This window comes from Tinamus guttatus, unplaced genomic scaffold, assembly GCF_059628265.1.
Source record: "Tinamus guttatus ecotype Peru unplaced genomic scaffold, ASM5962826v1 Tinamus_guttatus_pri_ptg000240l, whole genome shotgun sequence".
NCBI classification, from domain to species: Eukaryota; Metazoa; Chordata; class Aves; order Tinamiformes; family Tinamidae; genus Tinamus; species Tinamus guttatus.
The window spans coordinates 15,399,352-15,419,842 of record NW_028288774.1 but is presented as its reverse complement, the minus strand read 5'-3'; the positions used below and the strand labels follow the sequence as shown (position 1 = coordinate 15,419,842).

The 20,491-nt window shown below is 36.2% G+C and overlaps 1 protein-coding gene across 1 annotated transcript in view; it reads right to left on the bottom strand.

Annotated features, from left to right (window-relative positions):
• Positions 1 to 20,491, bottom strand: part of PDE3B (phosphodiesterase 3B) — a 68,726-nt gene that overhangs the window by 12,740 nt on the left and 35,495 nt on the right. The window contains exons 2-7 of the mRNA XM_088525923.1: positions 7,154 to 7,204; positions 5,899 to 6,147; positions 4,931 to 5,073; positions 2,050 to 2,156; positions 485 to 677; positions 120 to 193 (exon numbers count right to left, since the gene is read on the bottom strand). Of these exons, the coding sequence (XP_088382049.1) occupies positions 120 to 193; positions 485 to 677; positions 2,050 to 2,156; positions 4,931 to 5,073; positions 5,899 to 6,147; positions 7,154 to 7,204 (817 nt within the window). The remainder of the gene's footprint in view (positions 1 to 119; positions 194 to 484; positions 678 to 2,049; positions 2,157 to 4,930; positions 5,074 to 5,898; positions 6,148 to 7,153; positions 7,205 to 20,491) is intronic.

The following is a 20,491-nucleotide window of genomic DNA, read 5'->3' as shown; positions in this document are numbered from 1 at the left end:
TAAAACATATGTATATAAATTACCTGAAAATATTTTAAAGTAAAAGTTATGCAGAAATATAAAAATATTAATTGGTTATCAAGAAAATATAGCAAGATTTGCATATTTGGAACTCCTACCTGATTTTCCTCCCTTGTATTCTGCAGATTCTGCTTCTGGTGTTGGAATAGGCTTGAGTATCTGACGTCCACAGCTTACAGAATATAGGGAAATATTTAAAACATTCAGTAATTTTCTTCTTTTGCTACTGCTGTATTGAAAAAGTATCTGCAAATTGCTCTAAGTTATGATTTTTAAGGTTCCTGCTTAGAAAACCACCATCCTCCAGCCAACCTCCCCCAGACACACTGCCATGCATTCATACAGTAGGGACAATTAATTAGATGATATCCCTTATTTTCAGTACTATTAGATACAGATGTTACATATTTTAATTTGAAACATATATGAAGTAACCAAATTTATACTTGACACTTTACAGTACCTGTTACACACATAACCTGCAGGTGTTCTAACTTGCTGAAGATCTGGAAAATTAAATGTGGATCCCAGAGGCTTATGTATATTAATGCTTGGTTTTGTAAGAAAGTCAGCAGTATCAGGAAATTCTACAGGGGACCAACTGGAGACAGATCCATGACCAGGTGAACCCAGAGGATTCAGGCCAGGAGAAGCACCTTCAAAACAAACGTTACATTAGGTTCAGGTACTTTTTTCTTTGTGTGTGTGTGTGTGTGTGTGTGTATATGTCTATATATGCATGTATATACACACACATTATATATATATATACAGATTTCATTATTTTGATGACATATATTAAGTCAACATGCAAGCTTTCAAAATCTTGTGGATATCTCACGCAGTTAAACATATATTAAGTAGCAAGACTGATTCCAAGTTTTGAGATCTACAAACATGAAGCCCAGTAGAGGCTACACATCGGAATGGCAGGCTATATAATCCAAATCTTTTTTTTTTTAAAAAAAAACTTTGGCAAAAAGCTGAAACTTCCTATATTCTTTGTCTGATTCAGGATTTTTTTTGCCTAGAAAATTTCATGAAAAATAACTCCATATTGATAACTAACTTCAAAATATTTTTCCTCATGGCTTTGCAATTGAAGGAAAATATACTTGATGCATTTAAAAAAAATGAAAAAAGTTGTAACCATATTTTTGAAGAGACTAAAGCTGGAAGGTACTGGCCTTTTTGAGTGATGTGTCTTATCATTGTGAAAACGTGCTCCATTCTTGTCTAACAAGCCCCCCCACGCCCCAATTAGATCCCTAAAATTCCCTATCTCTGTTCAAACAGCATTCAGCAGAGTTCACTTCAAGCTCATGTCTGTGAAACACAGGAAAGCAAACGAGTAAATCCGAACAAGGGCTAGTACGAATCTGACATTAAATTTACAACAAAATTATAGATTACGCCCAAAGGTTTTTATTTTCATCTGTAATTTATGCAAATGATAAGTAATGCCCGAATGCTCAAGGGAAGTTACACCCATTATAAAAATACTTTCATCAAACAGAAGGTGCCCTTTCTCAAAGGTTCAAAAAACAACGTAAGAAGGTTATTTTATTGACATCCCATAACTGAACCAGTGGTTCTACTACATACTACAAAACAATAATTTCATTAAAAGTTACCTCAAGTTTCTATCGGATATTTTAGGTGCATCTAAATGACACCGCTCCAATATAAAAAACTGCAGTGCTAAAACGTCACATATGTTAAACGAACATGGCAACTTTCAGCTGGTATCAACCACTGAACATAATATTTGGCAGAGCCAAAATGAGGAATTTATTTGAGATTTGTGCAAAGTTGACAGTGTTGACTATAATTTTGAGTAGCCTTAGAAAGGGATTAAAAAGAAAAACTTTAAAAATATATGCTACATGCTGATGTTATGTTAGTAGCATATTGATATGAAAGAAATGATGATAACACATGATATACTGTAAGCAGTTTGATTTAAATCTTCATATGGTATCAGTCTTGACACCCTGCCATTAACCTATAGAAATTATATCCCCTTACCTCCTCGCCTGGGACCTATATGGTGAGCCAATGTTAAAGATGACGATCTTGGTTTTGGTGCTGCCGGTAGGTTTGCCCCAAAAGATCCATTTGAATGAGATCCTTGGCTAAAAATAAAACAATAATACCTTTTCTTTATTGTCTTTATTCAATGAAAAACAGCACTACAATGAAGCCAAGTTCAAGATGAGCTAAACAACAGCTATCAGCCATGCAGAACAGAAAGCAATACAGAACCATACACAGCCCTAGAAAGACACAATGGAAGCCTTCAAACGACTTTTCACTTTCTAAAATGGCTTTTCCTTTTCCTGCATGTTGCCTAGAAAGCATACATTATCTTCCTAAGTAATTCCCCTAACTATTTATTTACTAGCTAGCCCTTTTCACAGAATATTAACAATTTATTTGTTGCCAACGTTTTTAAATGAACACTATGGATAGACAAGCTTTCAAGATAATTTAAGGAATTTGAATTTGCTGAAGCATTGTGTGCATAATTGCTTAAAATACTACTGCTAAATATTACACAAAACTACACAAATTTATTCTTTTGTGATTTATCTATCTTAAACTTAAAATCATTTCTGAAGCTAATGAAGTTGCACTGTACTTCAGTAGCTGCAGCACAGTGACCTCAGTTGTTACGTTCTGCCATCTGCTGCTACAGGCAGGGAATTGCACTCCAAAATTCCAATTAAGTTTCCTTTTTATAAACAAAAATGTGAAATGTAATCAAAAGTAACTACGTAAATGTACCTGAAAGGGAAAATCCTTAAGGTAAAAGTGATTATTACACTTCACTATAGAAAAAGCTGTAGTTACCCACACGGATCTGACTTTGGTTAGTCAGATATCAAACAATTTTTTTCAAACTCAAACTTGACCTACCACTATTGGCTTACATTTACAAAGTTAAATATGTGAACTAGAGAATAAAAATGGATGTATTACTCCGAAGTTTGATGTCTGCATGTTAAGGAACTTTGAACAACGTTTGGGGGTTAATGACTTTGATGAATCAAATCTTTCACTACTTGCACATTGTTTAGTCTTCCTAACTTTGGTGTACTCACTCAAAGCACAGAAAAATTCTGCACTGCTATCTGTGGTGCAAGATGACAAGCCAAATCAGTAATTCACAGGCAAATAAAAGAGTTGCATTGGAAAACTGCCTGGACAGAAAGAAAAGCTTCTGGAACATTAAATTATTTTTATAGCAATATTTATTTATTATACCACCATGTAATATCAGCCCATCTTCCTCCACTCAGCTGGGCTCCAGCTGCCAGGCGGGACTGGGGCAGTCCAAGAGTTGGCCGGGACCTTGTAGGGAGCGCAGCAGAAGGGACCAAGAGTGCAGCCCATTCAAGGGTGGTGGGTGAGGGAGGGCAGGGGCTGGTGCAGAGCTGAGGAGGGGGAAGGACACCCTGACAGGGTCTGGGAGGCACCTGGGGACAGGGGATTATCTAGCGATCACGCACTGAGATCGTGGGCGTCTTCTGCTTGAGCAGTTTCTTTGGTGTGCAGAGGGTGCAAGGAAACCTCCCTTCTCTCATAAATCTACAAAGTGTCAGCACCGGAGGTGCAAAACCTCAACCTGAAGTCCCGCAGCCTGCAAGTTTAAAGGCTGTTTTCTAGTTGTTTCCAGTGGATATCACAGTGAAGACTCTTTCAAACACTGAATAAATTGCCAATGTGAATTTGTGAAGCACATTCAGGCAGATTTCACATGACCAACAGAATCGTTGCCCATAGATCAGCCGTTGAGAAAATACAGCAGTTGATGTCAAAAAACAAGCAAAAACAAACAAAAACAAAAAATCCTGCTGCTCATAATAGTGACAGCTATGGAAAATTATCTATAACAATTTAATTAGAACTTAGTAGCTTCAATTATATTTTATACATAAGCCACAATTAAGTTTTATTATGTTAAAACTTGAATAGTCTATTTTATTCAAATGAAAAAAATGTCACTGGCAGCTGCCAATTGAAATGATCTGCTTTAAATATAATCTTGATAAATAAATTCTTGCTCATTTGTCGCACATAAACTTTCCTCCATTACTAGTAATTATCAAATATCAGAATAACTCTTTCTCTTTTAAATAATGGTTTATGTAAGGAACAATGACAGAAACAAAAGCACACAAATGTTCACTGTTTTAAACTGTAACAAAATTCCAAACACGTTTCGTACTTTTCTTACAAGCCATTACGCAAATTAAAACAGTGTGTGAAGTTTTGCTCTGAAAGACATCATTACACATTAGAAAAGTATGTTAATTTAAATCATAACTCAAGATATAATCTTAATTGCAGAAATAAAACCTTTGTTTACATCATATTGACTGACAAGAAAAGAGGAGGTGACTCTCTTCATCTACCTCACTGCTTAATGACTGTACTGATAAGCATTGCAATACACAATAGTAGCTACCAAATGGAAAAAATATATATAATTTTTAATTAAGAAAAATATTGGATATGTGAAAGTTCAAAAATGATACATGTTTAAATAAAAAGGAGGAGGAAAAGGAAGTCAGTAATAGTTTAGAGGTTACATGATTGCATAACAAACTAATTTATTTTGGACGTTTCTCTCATTTCCTACTAAACCTTGTGCAGGCAGTGCTATTTATTACGACGGAGCATGCCTTTCAACCTCAGAATGACCTGATTTCTCATTGAGATCAAACCCAGCTACAGGAGTATACTCTGTTATTAACTTGAAATATTTTCTAATTTATGCTGGCAGAATTCAGTGGCAAGATTTAACATTAAATACTTCCCCGGCCAAGTTCCAACATTATAAACACAAACATTTTAGACAGACTACATTTACTGTTCTACCACTAAAAAACAGCTAGGTGCTTACCTTGGTGTGTTATATTCCTGATGAGATCTCTTGCTGTTACTCCGTTCCCACCTAGAAGATGGCAATTCTACAGGCGGAATACCAGAAACTCCTGATGCTCTTCTCAGCTGTGGAGTTGGCAGGCTACTCCTGCTATTGAGTCCCTGTTGAGCAATTTAATTATGTTTAAAATTTACATAACTGAAAACAGACACTGACCTTTTATTTATGGCTTCTGAAGATAGGATGCAACACTATTAACTGCTTTTGGTAAAACGTGAAGGATGGTATCTCAGGTAGACTCTTACAGCTTAAGAAAATTAAAAAGGTGTATTTTAAAATATTTTGCTTATTAGCAAGAGCTTCCAAAGGAAGTAGGAATCCAGAAAAATGCATTCAAAGCAAACAATATAAACCATATTTGTAGCATTGAGTAAGGTTGGCACGTCATGAGTGAAGACTGGAGACCCCTGGATAACAGTGCTTCTAAAGGTCTGACAGAAGCAGTGCCATTGCAGTTCTGCAATAGCTTATAATACTTACTAATTTTAAAATAACAATTAGTTTTGCACAAATGCAGCAAAGAATATGCAGACAGAAGGCAAGGAAGGTGTCAGCTAAGCAAAGTACTCTTCAGAGTAATTTGCTACACGGGAATTAAGAAATTAAAATCCAAGATCTGAAATCAAAGGTACCAAATGGTATGCAGGAAGCAGCCTAGCAAGTACCAAAGGCAAGCAGGAGTCATAAATTGTATGACAGAGGATATTTGGACTGGTGCCCTGAGACAACTTCCAGGGAAGGAGAGGAAACAGACAGCTATAAATGTAAAGTTAGAGTCCAACTCCTCCAGACTGGACATTTAGGAGGCAGGGGGAAGCGGGGCGGGTGTTAGGGTTATCCATACAATGGATATTCTTCCCAAAAGAATTTCTCTTTGATAAATTGTTCAAAAACAGCAACACACTTTTAAATTAAATTAGTTTGACCTTGAGCAGTTTTCGATCTCCTTTTTCAGCAGGATCCTCTATTTCAGAGCAGGGGAAGAACCCAGGAAATGGTGTGAATGGATGAGCCTTTGGTTTGCATGTGCCCAAGAAAGCACCCATCAAGCTATTAATGCTTCGAAGTGAAGAAATCACTTGTGCTGGAAGGGATGGGTCACTCAGGAGGTCTGCTAGCATAGCCCGAGCCTCATTCAGTACTGAAAGGTCAACTCCATTTCCACTGCCGGCATTCTAGAACAGATGGAAGTATTGCAAACAATTAACATTTCGCTTTTATGCAAGCTTCAAATGAGCATCTTATCCATTACTAAAATCTAGTTTATTTTTCTTCTAAAAAAAAAAAAAAAAAAAAACAGGTACATTCACACTTGCATACCATTGAGCAAAATTTTATGTTCTGAGAATTTTTATAAGTAATTTTGTCAGAACTAGATCTAAAAGTCTACATATTTTCAATACTGAGTCTATAAATAAAATGGCCACGTTTTCTCATATCAAAAAAAAAAATCTTTGTAGTGATGATTATAAGGTGATTTTTAACAAGTCGGAAATGGGTCACTTCTTTAGGGAAAAATGAACAGTGCTAACTAATTTCTGCAAAGTATTTCTTAAAGTAATAAACACTTATTTCAGCTCCAGTAAAATCAACAGAAATTTGGGGATGCCAAACCGTTATAAACATATAAGTATACAATATTGTTATAAGTACACAATGTCCACAGCAATTTAAGCCTAAGTTAGAATTGCCTCAGCTTCACTATTTTAATTATCCCCGATACTGCTGAAACAAATCCTAATAATTCTGTGAAAATGTGATTAGATGTTATTTAGCACAAGCCCCTGTACAGAAACAGGGCTGGCTGATTAGACACTAATGGTGACACAAGAAATGGTGGGGAGAAACAAGGTGTTAGGAAAACAGTGAGATCCTGCTAAGCCCCGAGTTTGTGGCACTGCTGGGGAAATCACTCTCTGCCATTATGCTGAGGGACATTTAAGTCAGCACTCCTTTCCTAGCTGGCCTTGAGACTAGTTGTCACGTAATGTTCCTCACTGAGAAAGTGCATCGCCATCAGCTTGATGAGAACTGCTAAATTTCAAGTCTCAGCTACACAGAAGGAGAGTGCACTGTGACAACCCAGATAATTGAGTTCTCAACAGAAAACCTGAAATCTGACAGTTCACTGTGAACTCTCTACTAGATCACGTTATATTAAAGAATTCATAATAGACTGACCTGGTAATAGGGTTTGTACCATTGCTTCAAATCCCAATCCCAAAGAATCATCTGTGAAAAATGAAGAGTAAAACCAGGATATGTTAGCACTGCTAGCACTAAAAAACACAACAGTGTAGTAACTCATGTGATGCAATATAAAATACTTCTCCCAAAATGTCTTCATAGGGTGAAACTTATGTCATTGCCTCAGTTACCGTTATCAGAGCAAAAGCCCTGAGGTGCTGAATCTGCATGGAGATATCTTGATGACAGAATAATTATATGATCTTATTCTAATATTTCTGGATGATGGATAAATCATCTAATGTGTACACTAGGTTAGCTGGTGACAGTGCTTTTCTACTTGTAGTCACCTAGATTATAAAAGCAAACCTATTCTAAAATCTCCAATATCTTTTAAAAGAACCACTAAACTACCAAGAAAGAGTTTTTTTTTTTTTTTTTTTTTTTTTTTTTTTAAAAAGGGGGATGAGATAAGGGGAAAATAATGCTCCCACAAACATGTCTGGAATTTCAAAACATCGTTAAAAAACGCTGAGATTTTCACAAGTCTGCATATATAGGATTACCAAGAAAGCGCTGTAGGACCGAGCCTACAATTTTCAGTTATGTTCACTGACTACACAAGTGCTGGAATCACTGTTTAGGACATTTAGGGAGCTCTGGCCAGGAAGGTTGAGTGTGTGCCCTTGAGCAAGGGCCCCACAAAAGCTGATGCAGGTCTCGCACGTGGTTAGACAGCTTTACTAAGGAAAGGAAGCCTGTACGAGTGAATGATGAGCGTCTCGCTCCAGTTCTTCCTCTTTCTCTTTTCCACATAAGCTTCTGAAGTTACTAAATCCACCAAATTTGGGAGACAAACAGAACTTAGAAAATTATCACTGTACAGTTTGTGACTCAGGAAGGTGATAGGGGCAGAAGAGAGAATCATGTTCATTTCCCCTCTAAAGGAAAAGCTGGAGTCAGAGTTCAGTATTTACCTTTCATTTAGCTACAAACTCAAACTAATCAATCTCATTCTGACTATAAGCTATTTCTGTCCTGGCTGAAAGTTCCAAAAAATCTGAAGAAAAGAAGACATACTTGAAAATATTTCAGTGAAAAAAGGAAGGACAAAATAAGTACTGAAGTTAAAGAAGATGGAGTACTTTGACAGAGGTATAGAATGAAAGGTGGATCAGAAGAGTTAGAAACTAAAATTTATTATTTCTGCTGCTCACAGAACAAAATTGTTTTTCAAGAGGACAAGCTTAGACAATCTATTGTTTCTTTTAGATCCTAAACAGAGAAGCTGAGGGAAGACAGTCGCTTCAAACATGCATAAGTATAGATGAATCCATAAACAGGAAGGAAATACGGCATATAGACAATTATATTGGTTTCTCTGCTAGTATCACTGCATTTTTGCCATGTTGCCCGAATACTTTCCCAATATATAACTCTTATTACTGAGACCGAGTCTTGGGTCATCTTTTTAATATGCCTTTATATCTCCATCACTAATTAAGATACTAAATAGCAGTTGCACGCAACAGAAGAGGCAAATAAATACTTCCATTGACTGTACTGTCAGTACATACACTCCCCTACATATACTTTCCACATATGCGTTCCACATTCTACACACAGACCCTGATAAAATTAGCACTCTGAATGATATTGCCTTTACCTAAACGGACTTTATGAGTATTTCTAGTTTGTTTTTTTTGCTAAAATATAACTGCTTGTCTTTTGGTAAAAATCCACTGCACTGCATGACCTGTTTGCTCACCATTCAGTAATCCTGCAGCAGCTCCCCGAGAAGCCTCGTGTTACACACATCCAGCATCACTAATTATGCTCAGTAACAGACAACCTGTTATGCATACACAGCCAGGCTACATGCGACTATTATTTTTCCCTGCTCTGTCAGTCCAATGAAATATAGTACCTATAGTATCGGGTCCTAAAAGTTAAGTGAACGTAATGGCTTTCTACAGGACATCTAAACAAACAAAAAAGAAAAAGTTAATTCAGTGATTTGTATCTAAGTTATTGTTACTGCATGAACTTCACGGATTTGTGGCTCTTTATATTAGCTGCATGAATAGTAACCTCCTCTTAACAATAAGATAGAGGATGTAATTTTTTCTTTACTATTTCTCAATTATTCTACATTATTTTTCAGCGCTACCCAAACAGTAGCAATATTGTAAATATGGCACAGAAAACACATACATTAACATAATTAGAAAACAAAAAGCCTTCCCAACGGTTCAGGTTAAAGATCTGCTGTATATTTTTAAAAGTATTTTCTTGCAGAAGAATTTTTTAGTCTCCTTTTGAATATGGTTACAAATCTACGTGTCCTGAATAGCTTCATAAAAACCACCAGAGCCACAGAAGAACGTCAGCAACACAAGCTGAAGATACTATCAGCTTCAAATACGTCAGCTACACTCACTTCATTTTTTTCTACACTGACTGAAAATAAAAACAACATAGAAAGAAAAGAAGAAATTTACATGTCTGAAGTGTTCAGATTTTATGACTTTTTGTTAACCACTAAAAACACCATCATTGAGAAAGGTCTACTTTTTCTTTGATAAATGCATGCCATGCAAATAACTGCATTTACAAATTAAACAAACATAAATATAACCCAATAAGCTACAGATAAGGTACCCATACCCTTGCTTGGTTGTTCATATTCAGCAGCCTTTGAAGTAATTCTGCTTATTTTAATGGGTGAAAGCTGTATTTGTTTCTGTTTTTCTATGTCTAACACCTCTCTTGTGGAGAAAATAAAGTTCTGGTCTGGAACTTGCCCAGGAGAAAGTATAGAAAGTGTCAAAAAGGAAAGCCAGGGTGCCCTGTCATCAGTAGCCAGGCAAGAGCAACATTTTCTCTTCTGTTTTCTCCAAACAGCCGCCGTAAACACTGTGTTTTTCAAGGTAACAGTTGTAACATCCAACTGTTATGTAAACTTAGTAGTTAAAATCATTAAGTATGCCCTTAAATTGGCACTAAGCTATGCTCTAGCAGAGGTCATATTACATAAAGTGAGAAGATCTAAATCTAAGAATTTAGAATTTAAGAATTTATAGCTATAGTTTATAAAACTACCTCCTCCTTGTTTTTTTTTTTTGTTTTTTTTTTGTTTTTTTAACTTGAAGCTACGAAGTGAAGGCCCAATCCATACTGAATGACGCATTTGGTTTTAAAAAGATCATTGTAAAAGTGAAAGCTTCATCCTCCCTAAAGTGAGTTACCCAGCTTAATGATTTTGAAACCTAGTTTAAAAAAAAAAACCACCAGCTTCTTCATTTCCAAGTTTCCCTCTCCCAACTGACAGTTTGCTACTGCAAAAAGGCAAATCTTTTGGTTTCCGTCTGTCCTCCAAAGCACAGCGTGAGGACTACGTTAATCTGGTTCATTGACTATTGACTCAGAAAGCAGCAAAGCTCAGACACCCACGTGAGCCTTAGACTTTTGTTAGTTGTAACAGCAACCTTTGGTACTAATGGCCCACAGTTGCATGACCTTGCTTGCAACCACCACTGAGGGACACTGAAAGGTTTCTCCTCCTCCAGCTCTACCAGTATTTTTGTTCTTTAACCTGTGGTTCATTAGCGGATTTGCTGTAAAGGAGATGTTAATACTCATACCCTTGCAAACTCCAGAATTTTTCTGAACCAAACCTGAAACTACAGCTACTTTAAATGGCACCACCTCTTTTGTTCAGCATTTTAGCTGTATATATACACACGCAGTCTACCCTGTTATAATTTGGAGACCAATCTGTAAGACTAAAAAGGTCCAGTCCTAGACTCCTGAGTGACAGCCCCTTTACTTCAGCATTGGTGTAGTATAGAAAAAGGCTTGAAATTGCAGAGGGAAAAAAGTACTCACTGGCAGGCATCATGAGTTGATAAAAGCTGTGGGATGAAAGTTACAATCTCTTCTACCAGGCAAAAAATGAAGATCACTACACAGGGAATATTTTTCCACAGTAAATATGAGTTGGTAATTATCTTCAGTAATTAAAGCTTTATACGGTAATAATTAAAGGGGGTTTATTACCTTTTCTTGGATGTTTATATTAGACCACAAGATGGCACTCAAATCCAGAAAGCATCCCCCAAGCCCCCCCAGATCAATAACCATTCCTCACCATGAAAGCAGCAGAGACCAGCAGTATATTCCTTAAAACACCTACTGCAGAACAGGATTGCTCCAAGGGACAAAGGTGGGAGACGGTTGGAGATACATCAGCTGACCAATTCTGCTTCTTCATAAAAACGTTTCTGTTTAAAGAATTGACTCTATAACACGGAATTCTACTCAAAAACTACCTGCAAGGAACTGCACTTAGCTTTTCAATACCTACTAGACTTGGCTTAGCTCAGCTGCATGCCTTATAACCTCACTCAGGAATATTCAATAGGGAGTATTCCTGGCATTATCCTTTGCGGAGTCAGAACTGTATTTACTATGAACCACCAACAAAAGTTACAAAATATTCCCAAAGCCGCACTGATATTACAGCAGTAAAGGAGTAAAAAGGAATACAATTTATTTTAAAGTGAACTGACCTTAAAATAGGTCTTAGGCCAAGCCTCAGCAATCCTTGATTTTGCAAGCACGAGATATGTTGCAGAAAGAGCTGTCCTCTGTAAGAGCAGGGTTTTGTAACCCACTTGCACGTTAACAGGCTTCCTCACCTCCTCCAAGAGGGGCACCTGAGCTAGGAGGGACAGGACTCACAAAACAAGCAAAGCTGGAGCGGGCTCTGACACTGCAGATGAACTGCTGCCGAGGCGAGGAACCCAGCCCTCCCCAGCCAAAGCACCCATTAGCCTAGAGGAGCAGTTCTCATGTCAGCCTCACTTTAATCCTAGAGTCCTCCAGTCCAATTCACTTTGGGCAATCCAAAGATCAATGAACACACTTTCCTATTTTTTTAAAAATTGCTTGACCTGCTTTGAACCTGGCTGTATGCCTTGCTCATTATCAGGCAAACAAATTAAAACACTTCAAGAAAATTGAACATGTACTTTGCTTAATAAACAAACACAAGTAAGATGAGCCGCCTTACAAAAACTCCTGAAATACAAACGATCTTTTCTGACTCAGCCTCCAAAATTTGGTAATACGTTTAGGTCAAACTGAGACGTGTCACTCAAAACAGGCTAAAAAGGTGGCTAAAATCCCATGCAGGGAGTTTCCTTCACTGCATAAAGGGGGGCCGGGGGGGGGGGGGGAATGAAAAAAGCGCAATATCTTTTCACAGCCATAATTGAGAAGAATTACTATATTCAGTTCAATAGATGCTTAGTCAAACCTAATTTTACCAAATTTCAGTCTGGCTGTTTTAGAAAGCACGTGTTGCTAGCAACATTGGAAAACACCTGCTAAAAATGTTTGCCGTGATATGGACCTTTCCTAATATGGTTTACAGTTCAACCAAAGGGTACAAGCAATGTTAATTGTTACAGCGAAAAAGGAAATAAGCCCTCTGATTTGTCTGTACTCTAACTAAACTGAAAAGAGATTAAGAGAGAGGCAAAATAGCATACTGCTAGAAAAAAAAAATTCTAAAGAGAATTTTCTTAACTAAAACTAATAAGCTACACAGCTTAAGCTGAAATGTGTGATCCATATGAAGGCACATACAACATAAGGATTACCTAAACTAGGTAGCTGCACAGCTTTTTTATTCAGGAAATCCAGCATGCTTTTTACACAAGAAAAATTGATCTGCTTGACATCACCCATTAGCAGTCCATGATCCAAAATTTTAATGGAGAAAAAATGAATACATAAAATTAGTTTCTACTTTTGACCGAGTCCTTCACTGGTCAAACAGAAAAGATTCCTCGCTGCTAGTAGCATCTGTTCAACACCATTAGGCATTAGCTCCTTAAATAAGTATTTCCATAGCAACCAAGCACAGAATTAGCTAAACAATGAAACCAACACCATAGCAACTTGATTCAGAAACTCTGTAAGAAACCACCTCATTCAAAACCAAAATTCTACAACCAGATGAGAAACTAATCTCTTAAAATATGAAAAAGGCTTTACTACATATTGATTTCTTTTCATGACTGTCTTTCAGGCAGGACCGATTCTAGATTTATTGCTTTTATTTTCAGTCTGGTGTAACAGTTGACAATCAATTAGCTTCTTCAACAAATATAATTTAATGATACAGAAACAAACACTGCAACCTGTAAATCCTATTTCAGTATTTTTAAAAGATCTCTCTCTCCCTGCATAGAGGCCAGATTTTAAGAAACAGTATGCTATTCAGTATTTCAGATATAGTCAGTACTATGCTGAAAGTGATGTATCCGCATGTAACTCTGGCAAGGCAGAAATGGCATTACTTTGATAAAGTTCAGTTGTGAAACTTTGTGAACCAAGCAGCAGCCATTTCAGTAGATAGATCATCATAATCAAAATAAATTATGATACTAAGAAAATAATGAATATGATATTTAGGCAGCCTAGAATCAAGATGATAAGCAACCACCCACAAAAATTCTTGTAAAAGTGGTGCTGGAGAAAAATAACCAGCATACTCTTCAGATTCTAACACTTATCCAGTTCTGGAGCCTATATAATTTATTAATGCAAGGAGATAAAATGGCCAGGAGGTTGTGAAGTAGACACAGTCTTTCATGCTTGTAAAGTCTGAGCACTCTCCACTGAAATTAAACATTTACCTCCCCTATCCTGGACTCATTCATGGGCTCTTACACTCTCTCATAAAAAGCACTGTCTTCATATAAAATTAAGCACTCACTTTTGTATGAAATCTAAAATCTTATCCCACCAGAGACTTGCTTCCCCTTAACAGCGTTAGCAACATGCATTCTGAACATTACAGCACCTACAGCATCTTCGGCTGCACATTTAAGAGCCATGCGTGAACATGGAGGTGTCCAACCACTACAGTTTTCGCCAGATTTCACAGTAACCTTAAACACACACCATCCAGAACTGCAGCTAAGAAAATTTTAATAAGCCAGCTTTAGAGTCCGAAGATGTTTACGTATTGTTTTTAATAAGCCTGTTCACAGCATAGTTATGAAAACACAGCAAAGACATTCCACTTGCACTAAAGATTCAAATAAGCCTTCAGGATGCTTATTCTTAAAATCAGTGTTTAAACCCTGAAAGTAGAAAAATATTATTTTTAGAAGACATTTTACTTCTGCCTTTTAAAAATAGGGCAATCAGCAGGTCATCTTCCACTTTATCTACCTTAGAAAAATTTCTGTATTCTGGCTGCTTGTTATGTTTACTTGGCCTTCCTTTTTCTATTTTATGAGATCTTCCAAAATTTCTAAAATGTTATAAAAGGTGTTTTGTCTATTAAGCGAAAGTAGCTTTTTCTTAGGTAGGTAATGAGAGAGAAAAAAAAAAAGGCTAAACCCACACTTAGGTCATTTCCTGTTCCTTCTAGGTTTTGTCAGATTTGCACTTCAGAGTAAAGGCCAACCAGTAATTTATGGCAGCTAGGGGAGGGAGGGTGGAGCTAAAAAGCCTGCTATGTGCAGATCCTTTACTTGGACATTATAAGCTTTTTCTTCAGAGCATATGGTTCTAATCACCATTAAAGGGAAAAAATAGTGTTAGGTGGATTACTCGTCTGGTCCAGTATAGCTGCTGTGGTGTTCCGGTATTCTGCACTCATTCTAGTGTCACCTGAAACCTAAAACCCTTTTTTAAAGTTGTTTCTAGCAAAATCTAGAAATTGTTCCTAAAACATCCTTTTCACATTTACAATTTGACATTGCTTTAAAGCAATACATAGTAAAAGCTAGAACATTTACTGGTGTGTTGACACAGTTAATTTACCATATTGGAATAAAACAGAGCAACTTTAAATATCACCTTTCCAATATAGACTTATGCACAGATCTTACCTACTTTGAAGGTATGGTCAAGAGATTGTACTTCCAAATCCCCCAGCAATGACTTGCCCTTAATTAGGTGATTCAAAGACTTAGTGCTTTAATAGGAACAGAGCTTCTAATTTGCTAACCACCACCACTTTTTAAATAATTGTATTAATTCTATTTTTATTTTCAAAATTGACACAAGGTGCAAGCTTTACACATTTTTTTTTCAATAACTCATTCTATTAAGGAAGAAGATGACCCAATGAGTGACATTACAGAGATTCAAGTAAGCTGGAAGAAAATGGCCAAGGAGACTAAAAAGAAGATGCTACATCATGAAGGACAAATAAATCTCGTGGCAGTGCTATAGTTGGAAGCTATACACAGGAATTTAACTATATTCTTAATTACCCATATTAACAAACTATAAGCAATAATTTTAAAGCAGAAGAAAGACTAATTATGAGTCTGATTACATGAACAATTGTGTTAGCACAAGTTAAATATTAAAAAAAGTCTTAATGGACCAGTTTCTGATTAAAGTGTCAGGAAGCTAGGAAAAAAAGATTCCTCTTGGAGAAGAAAAAATACATATTGAAATTCTAAAGAATGTATTACATACAGATAGACTGCTTTCAGAAACAGAGAATTAAAAGGGAATGCAAGTTGCTGTATGCTACAGAGAGCTAATTCACTTCTCACGCAGTCATGATAAATAGTCCTTCCATATTTCCTTCCACACGGTAGTGCTTTGATGTTGTTTCAAAAAAAAAAAAAAAAAAAAAAAAAAAAAAAAAAAAAGCACAATGATGCCTACTTGCTAATGAAGTCTAGATTAAATAAAATTACTTGGACTAGGCATGCTTTGTCCCCTCAACCATGAGTCTTGCACAGATAGCCATTTATGTTATGTTTACCTGGCACCTGCAAAGTTCACGAAAGATTCCCCACGCAGTACAAGGAGACTAGAAACATAATTACACCTTGCCTCATAGTAAACTCATCAATCTAGGGAAAGAGTTTGCAGTCAGATGTCTCTGTCAGCTCTTAATAATCAACTAATTGCTAATCAACTAATTGCAACAAAGCACTTGATCAAAAGACTGAGGGCTGAACAAGCTATAGTTCAGATTTTGGCTAGAAGAAAAAAAAAAAAAAAACACCACCTCCCCTCAAACTCCACAAGCTTTTCTGAAATGTTTTGTTTTTATGTAATACGTATTAGTATATTCTTCTGAAAATAATTCACTTTACACGGATCTAAGTTGAATTTCACTCTTGCTAATATGGTAACTCAGGGTACAGTTCCAGAAAAGAAAAATCATCTCCTCCCATATCTAACACTTCCCATTTCTTTTCTTCAGTGGCTTATTTTATACAAATTATATTCTATTCTCCTATTCAAACTATCACAGGTAACTTTTTTCAGCATATATGTCACAAGTTGCATCTTTTCCTGTAACTTACACAGTCATTTACAAAATACTCTCATCTTTTCTGTTTTAAAGCAAAACATCCCAAGAATTTAAATACTTCATACAGAATATCCATCAATGGCAGGACTCCCAGCAATTTCTGACTAAAAAAAAGTTACCCCAATAAGAAATTAAGAATTTATAAACAAACAAGAATTAAAAAAATCCCCAAAACAAAAGCACACGCCTATCAGGCCATTTCAATTTTCCACTACATTATAAAAAGACCCAGGACCTTCTTGAAAGAGGCAAACAGTTGTGCAATTTTTGCGGATTCTTTTTTTTTTTTTTTTTTTTTTTTTTAAACGGAAAGCCATGTAGTTCATTCATTAAAAAGGAACATGTTTTTTATTACAGGAAGAACTACAGGTTTAATTCTAAAATAAATACCTATAAAAAATATCTTCCACAGCATCTTAATTCCTTTTTTTATTCTGAAATAGGCCACTTAGCTTTTTTTTTCTCCTCTCTATTACAGGATACTAATGGTGTCAATTAACTTATGACATTCAAAATGCCTATGTTAATCAAATATTCTTCTAAAGCACACACAAACTAAACGAGTAAGAAAACTGGCCAAAATAAATAATCAAATATTTAATCAATCCTGATTCAACACATGCAAGATAAGATTTTCCTGTAGTAACCTTCAAAAGAGTAAGTTCTATACAGTGCAGTATAACCAATCATAACCTTCATTTTATACCATGGGAACAGAAAAAGTAGCAACTGAACACCAATCTTGAAAGGATCCAGAAGAACATGTGGGTCCGAGGGAATCAACAAAAGCTGCAAGACACTCTGAAACACTGTGAACACTGATAAAAGTGAACCAGCCCACTGATGTACTTTGATGTACTTTGTACACGTTTCAACAAGATCTCTCATTAGCGCTCTCAGAAAAAAAGCCACATCTATATAGGATGAAAAGGATGGTTTCTTCTGGATTAGGAATTTGTTAAAACAAAGAATAACAGGGAATAGCTCTCACAAAAGCAAAAATTTACCAAGAAAGTCTTCCTCAGAGATTTAAGGCTGAGATCTATACTCACTCAAAGTGATCTGAAGAGGCAATAGAAGACTGATGTGACAGCTTTTACTGATAAGTTTATGAGTATAGTCAGATGTCAAGGTGATTGTGAAGAGAAAAAAAAAAAAAGGATATCATAGTAAGTAAACAGACAATAAAAACGTTGATAAACTTCAGTCTTAACTAATGAATAAATGTCAAAACCAAAATCCTCTCTATGTATACAGAAAGTTGGACTCGTACTTCATCAGTATCATCAAGGACAGAGATCTTGATGAAGTAATTTGTCCTAAAAAAAGCATCAGCCCAATGCTTAAAGATGTTAAATATGAGAAATATCAAACAACAGAAAGAAAAAAACACTGTAAATTGCATAAATAAATTCTACACCCACAGTTTGAGTGCTGCAAGTAGATACAAAAGTATAGAAGAATTTTAAAATATAGAAGTTAAGAGAAATCAGAGAGATAGAACAGCTTCTACTGGGTGGAGCAACAGACTGGGGACCTTCAGGGCAATGACAAGGGGGACATGACAAAATCCACAAAGTTATCAAGGTTATGCAGAAAGTCTAAAAGGAAAAGTTTTTCAGTATTGTTCATGAGCACGTAAATGAAGGTTATCTAATTAAATTATCAGGCTGCAGCTTAAAAAGAGACAATGAGGCGTTTCTCACATACTACATAATTAAATCCTGCAGTTACTGCTGCAGGATGCTACAGAAACCAAGTATAACCAAAGATGTTAAAAATTTACAACCTGATTAAGTCATGGCTACTGACTATAGTCTGAACATAACTTTGGGGTAAGGATGGCCAAACTGTAAACTGGTAGACCTCAGCAAGGAACTTCAGGGGGAAAAACATCTACCTGAACTATTTGCTACTACTGACTATTTACCAAAGATAAAAAGCCTGGGCTGGGTGGACCAGGTGATATCATCTCCAATTAATGAAAGACAATTATCAAAATGGATGAGGGCTCATGAGAAACAGAAGCTCAATATTGAACTTACTTATTGAATTTGTAAAACCACAGAGATGGCTCGGAAGAGCTGAGTCAGTGAAAGTTTCCTTTGCAAGGCAGCTACAGCTGGCTAGCATCTTCCTAGAGCACCTACTGAAAAGCATACCAGTTAGTCTCACTTTCTAGAAAGCTATAAAATGTAAAGTGACAAAGCACCACATTGGCCAGAGCCTTGAGGTTCCTTCCCCATCATGTGCAATAAAACCCTTTTTGACTTGAGACATGTTCCCTTAAATTGGGAGGTAATATAGCAGGAAAACTGAGGAACTGCCTATCTTCAAACAATGGATATACATTCCTCTGAATCATGCAAGTTTTAATCATGTTTAGCACTCCAATATCTTCTATGCAAATATCATAATTTAAATTATTTTCAAGAAGGAACAGTTTGAAGTGAGGATAACCAAAGTAATTGATATCTTAATTTCCATTCAAAAATGGTGACCACTCTTTTCTTCCTTCAGAGCCCAAACTGATTTCCTACTTCCTAAATACTTGCACTGTGATACACAGCTGCCAAAACACGCAGGGAGTGGCTATAAAATGCATTTTAATTTGGCAGTACTTGGTCCTCTCTTTCAGGATCTGAAACTCACGTTTTTCAAAAAAGAAAATAAGTTAATCAAAATTCCTATAGCTCTCTACAAATACATGTATTTGGGGAAAACAGTAATGACTTAATACATGAAAGTGCTTCTTGAATATGACACAGAAAGAACAAATTAAATCACCCATACCACTGACATGAAAAATTAGATACAGAACACTATTCCAATGATCTAGTTGGAGTACTCCAACCTGATTTCAATACAGAAGGAAACATATTATATATATATTTATAGGAAAATATATATAGGAAAAAGTTGAATTTAAGCTACTTAAATTTTCCAAAGGAGCTAGAAATAAAACTGTTGACATACAAGCTTACATCACAGATGCTGTTCAAAATAAAGATAAATTACATACAAAATGTTTCAGACAAAAGAACAGAATCAAAATTAGATAGCCATAAGCTCAAAAATGCTCAATAGGTTGACAGAACTTTGTCTGAAATATATGGAAATAAATAATAATCTCTTCTACATTATCTTTCCTTGCCCTTCTCATTTTTTCCCTTTTTTTTTCCCCCTCCTTTTCATTCTGTCTGTTCATACTGTCCAACTTTTTAGGGTTTGTTTCTACAGGAAGGTCTGCTGATCTATTAGGGCAATAAGCCAGACATAGACTAACTGTGGTAAATATAACCAGAGATTTTGGTCCAGAAATTAATCAGGAGGGAACGTAGAAAAAATAGGAAAAAAAAAATCCATCAAAATTTGGAGGAGACAACAGTCTTGAGTAAAAGTGAAAATTCCTAAAAGCTTTTGCTGTTGTTTCTTTTCCTGACTTTGCATTTAAAAAGCAAAAACATGCAATTTTAACCCTTCTCCTTCGGAGTTTTGATTTGTACTTTTGCACTTCACTGTGGTGGTTCTTTCTTGCTCAGAGAAGAAAGCTAGGCAGGTAGCAGCCATCAAGAGTAACATTGTTAAAGACCCCTTACTAACTGCAGCTTAACACACACAGGCAGGCTTCTCCTTTTCTTATTCCAGAGCTCTGTGATGACAAGGTTTCCTGTGTTTCCTGTGGTGCAATTATGCCACTAACTGCTGAAAGTTTCTTTTAGCAGTGAAGAAGGAAGAATAGTCAGGCTAAGCTTTAAAGGCAGAAGATGAAAAGGGAGGCACACTCGAAATCATGGAATATTAGGCCCGAAGGGACCTTTTTTACTCTTTATATGCAGAAGACATAAAGCCTAATGTAATAAATTTCTGCACCCAGCCCATAACTACCGATTTATCTACTTTAGTGACTACCATTTTGCCCTCCCCCTCCCCCCCCTTTTTTTTTAAGGAGAGAATAAACTGGAAAT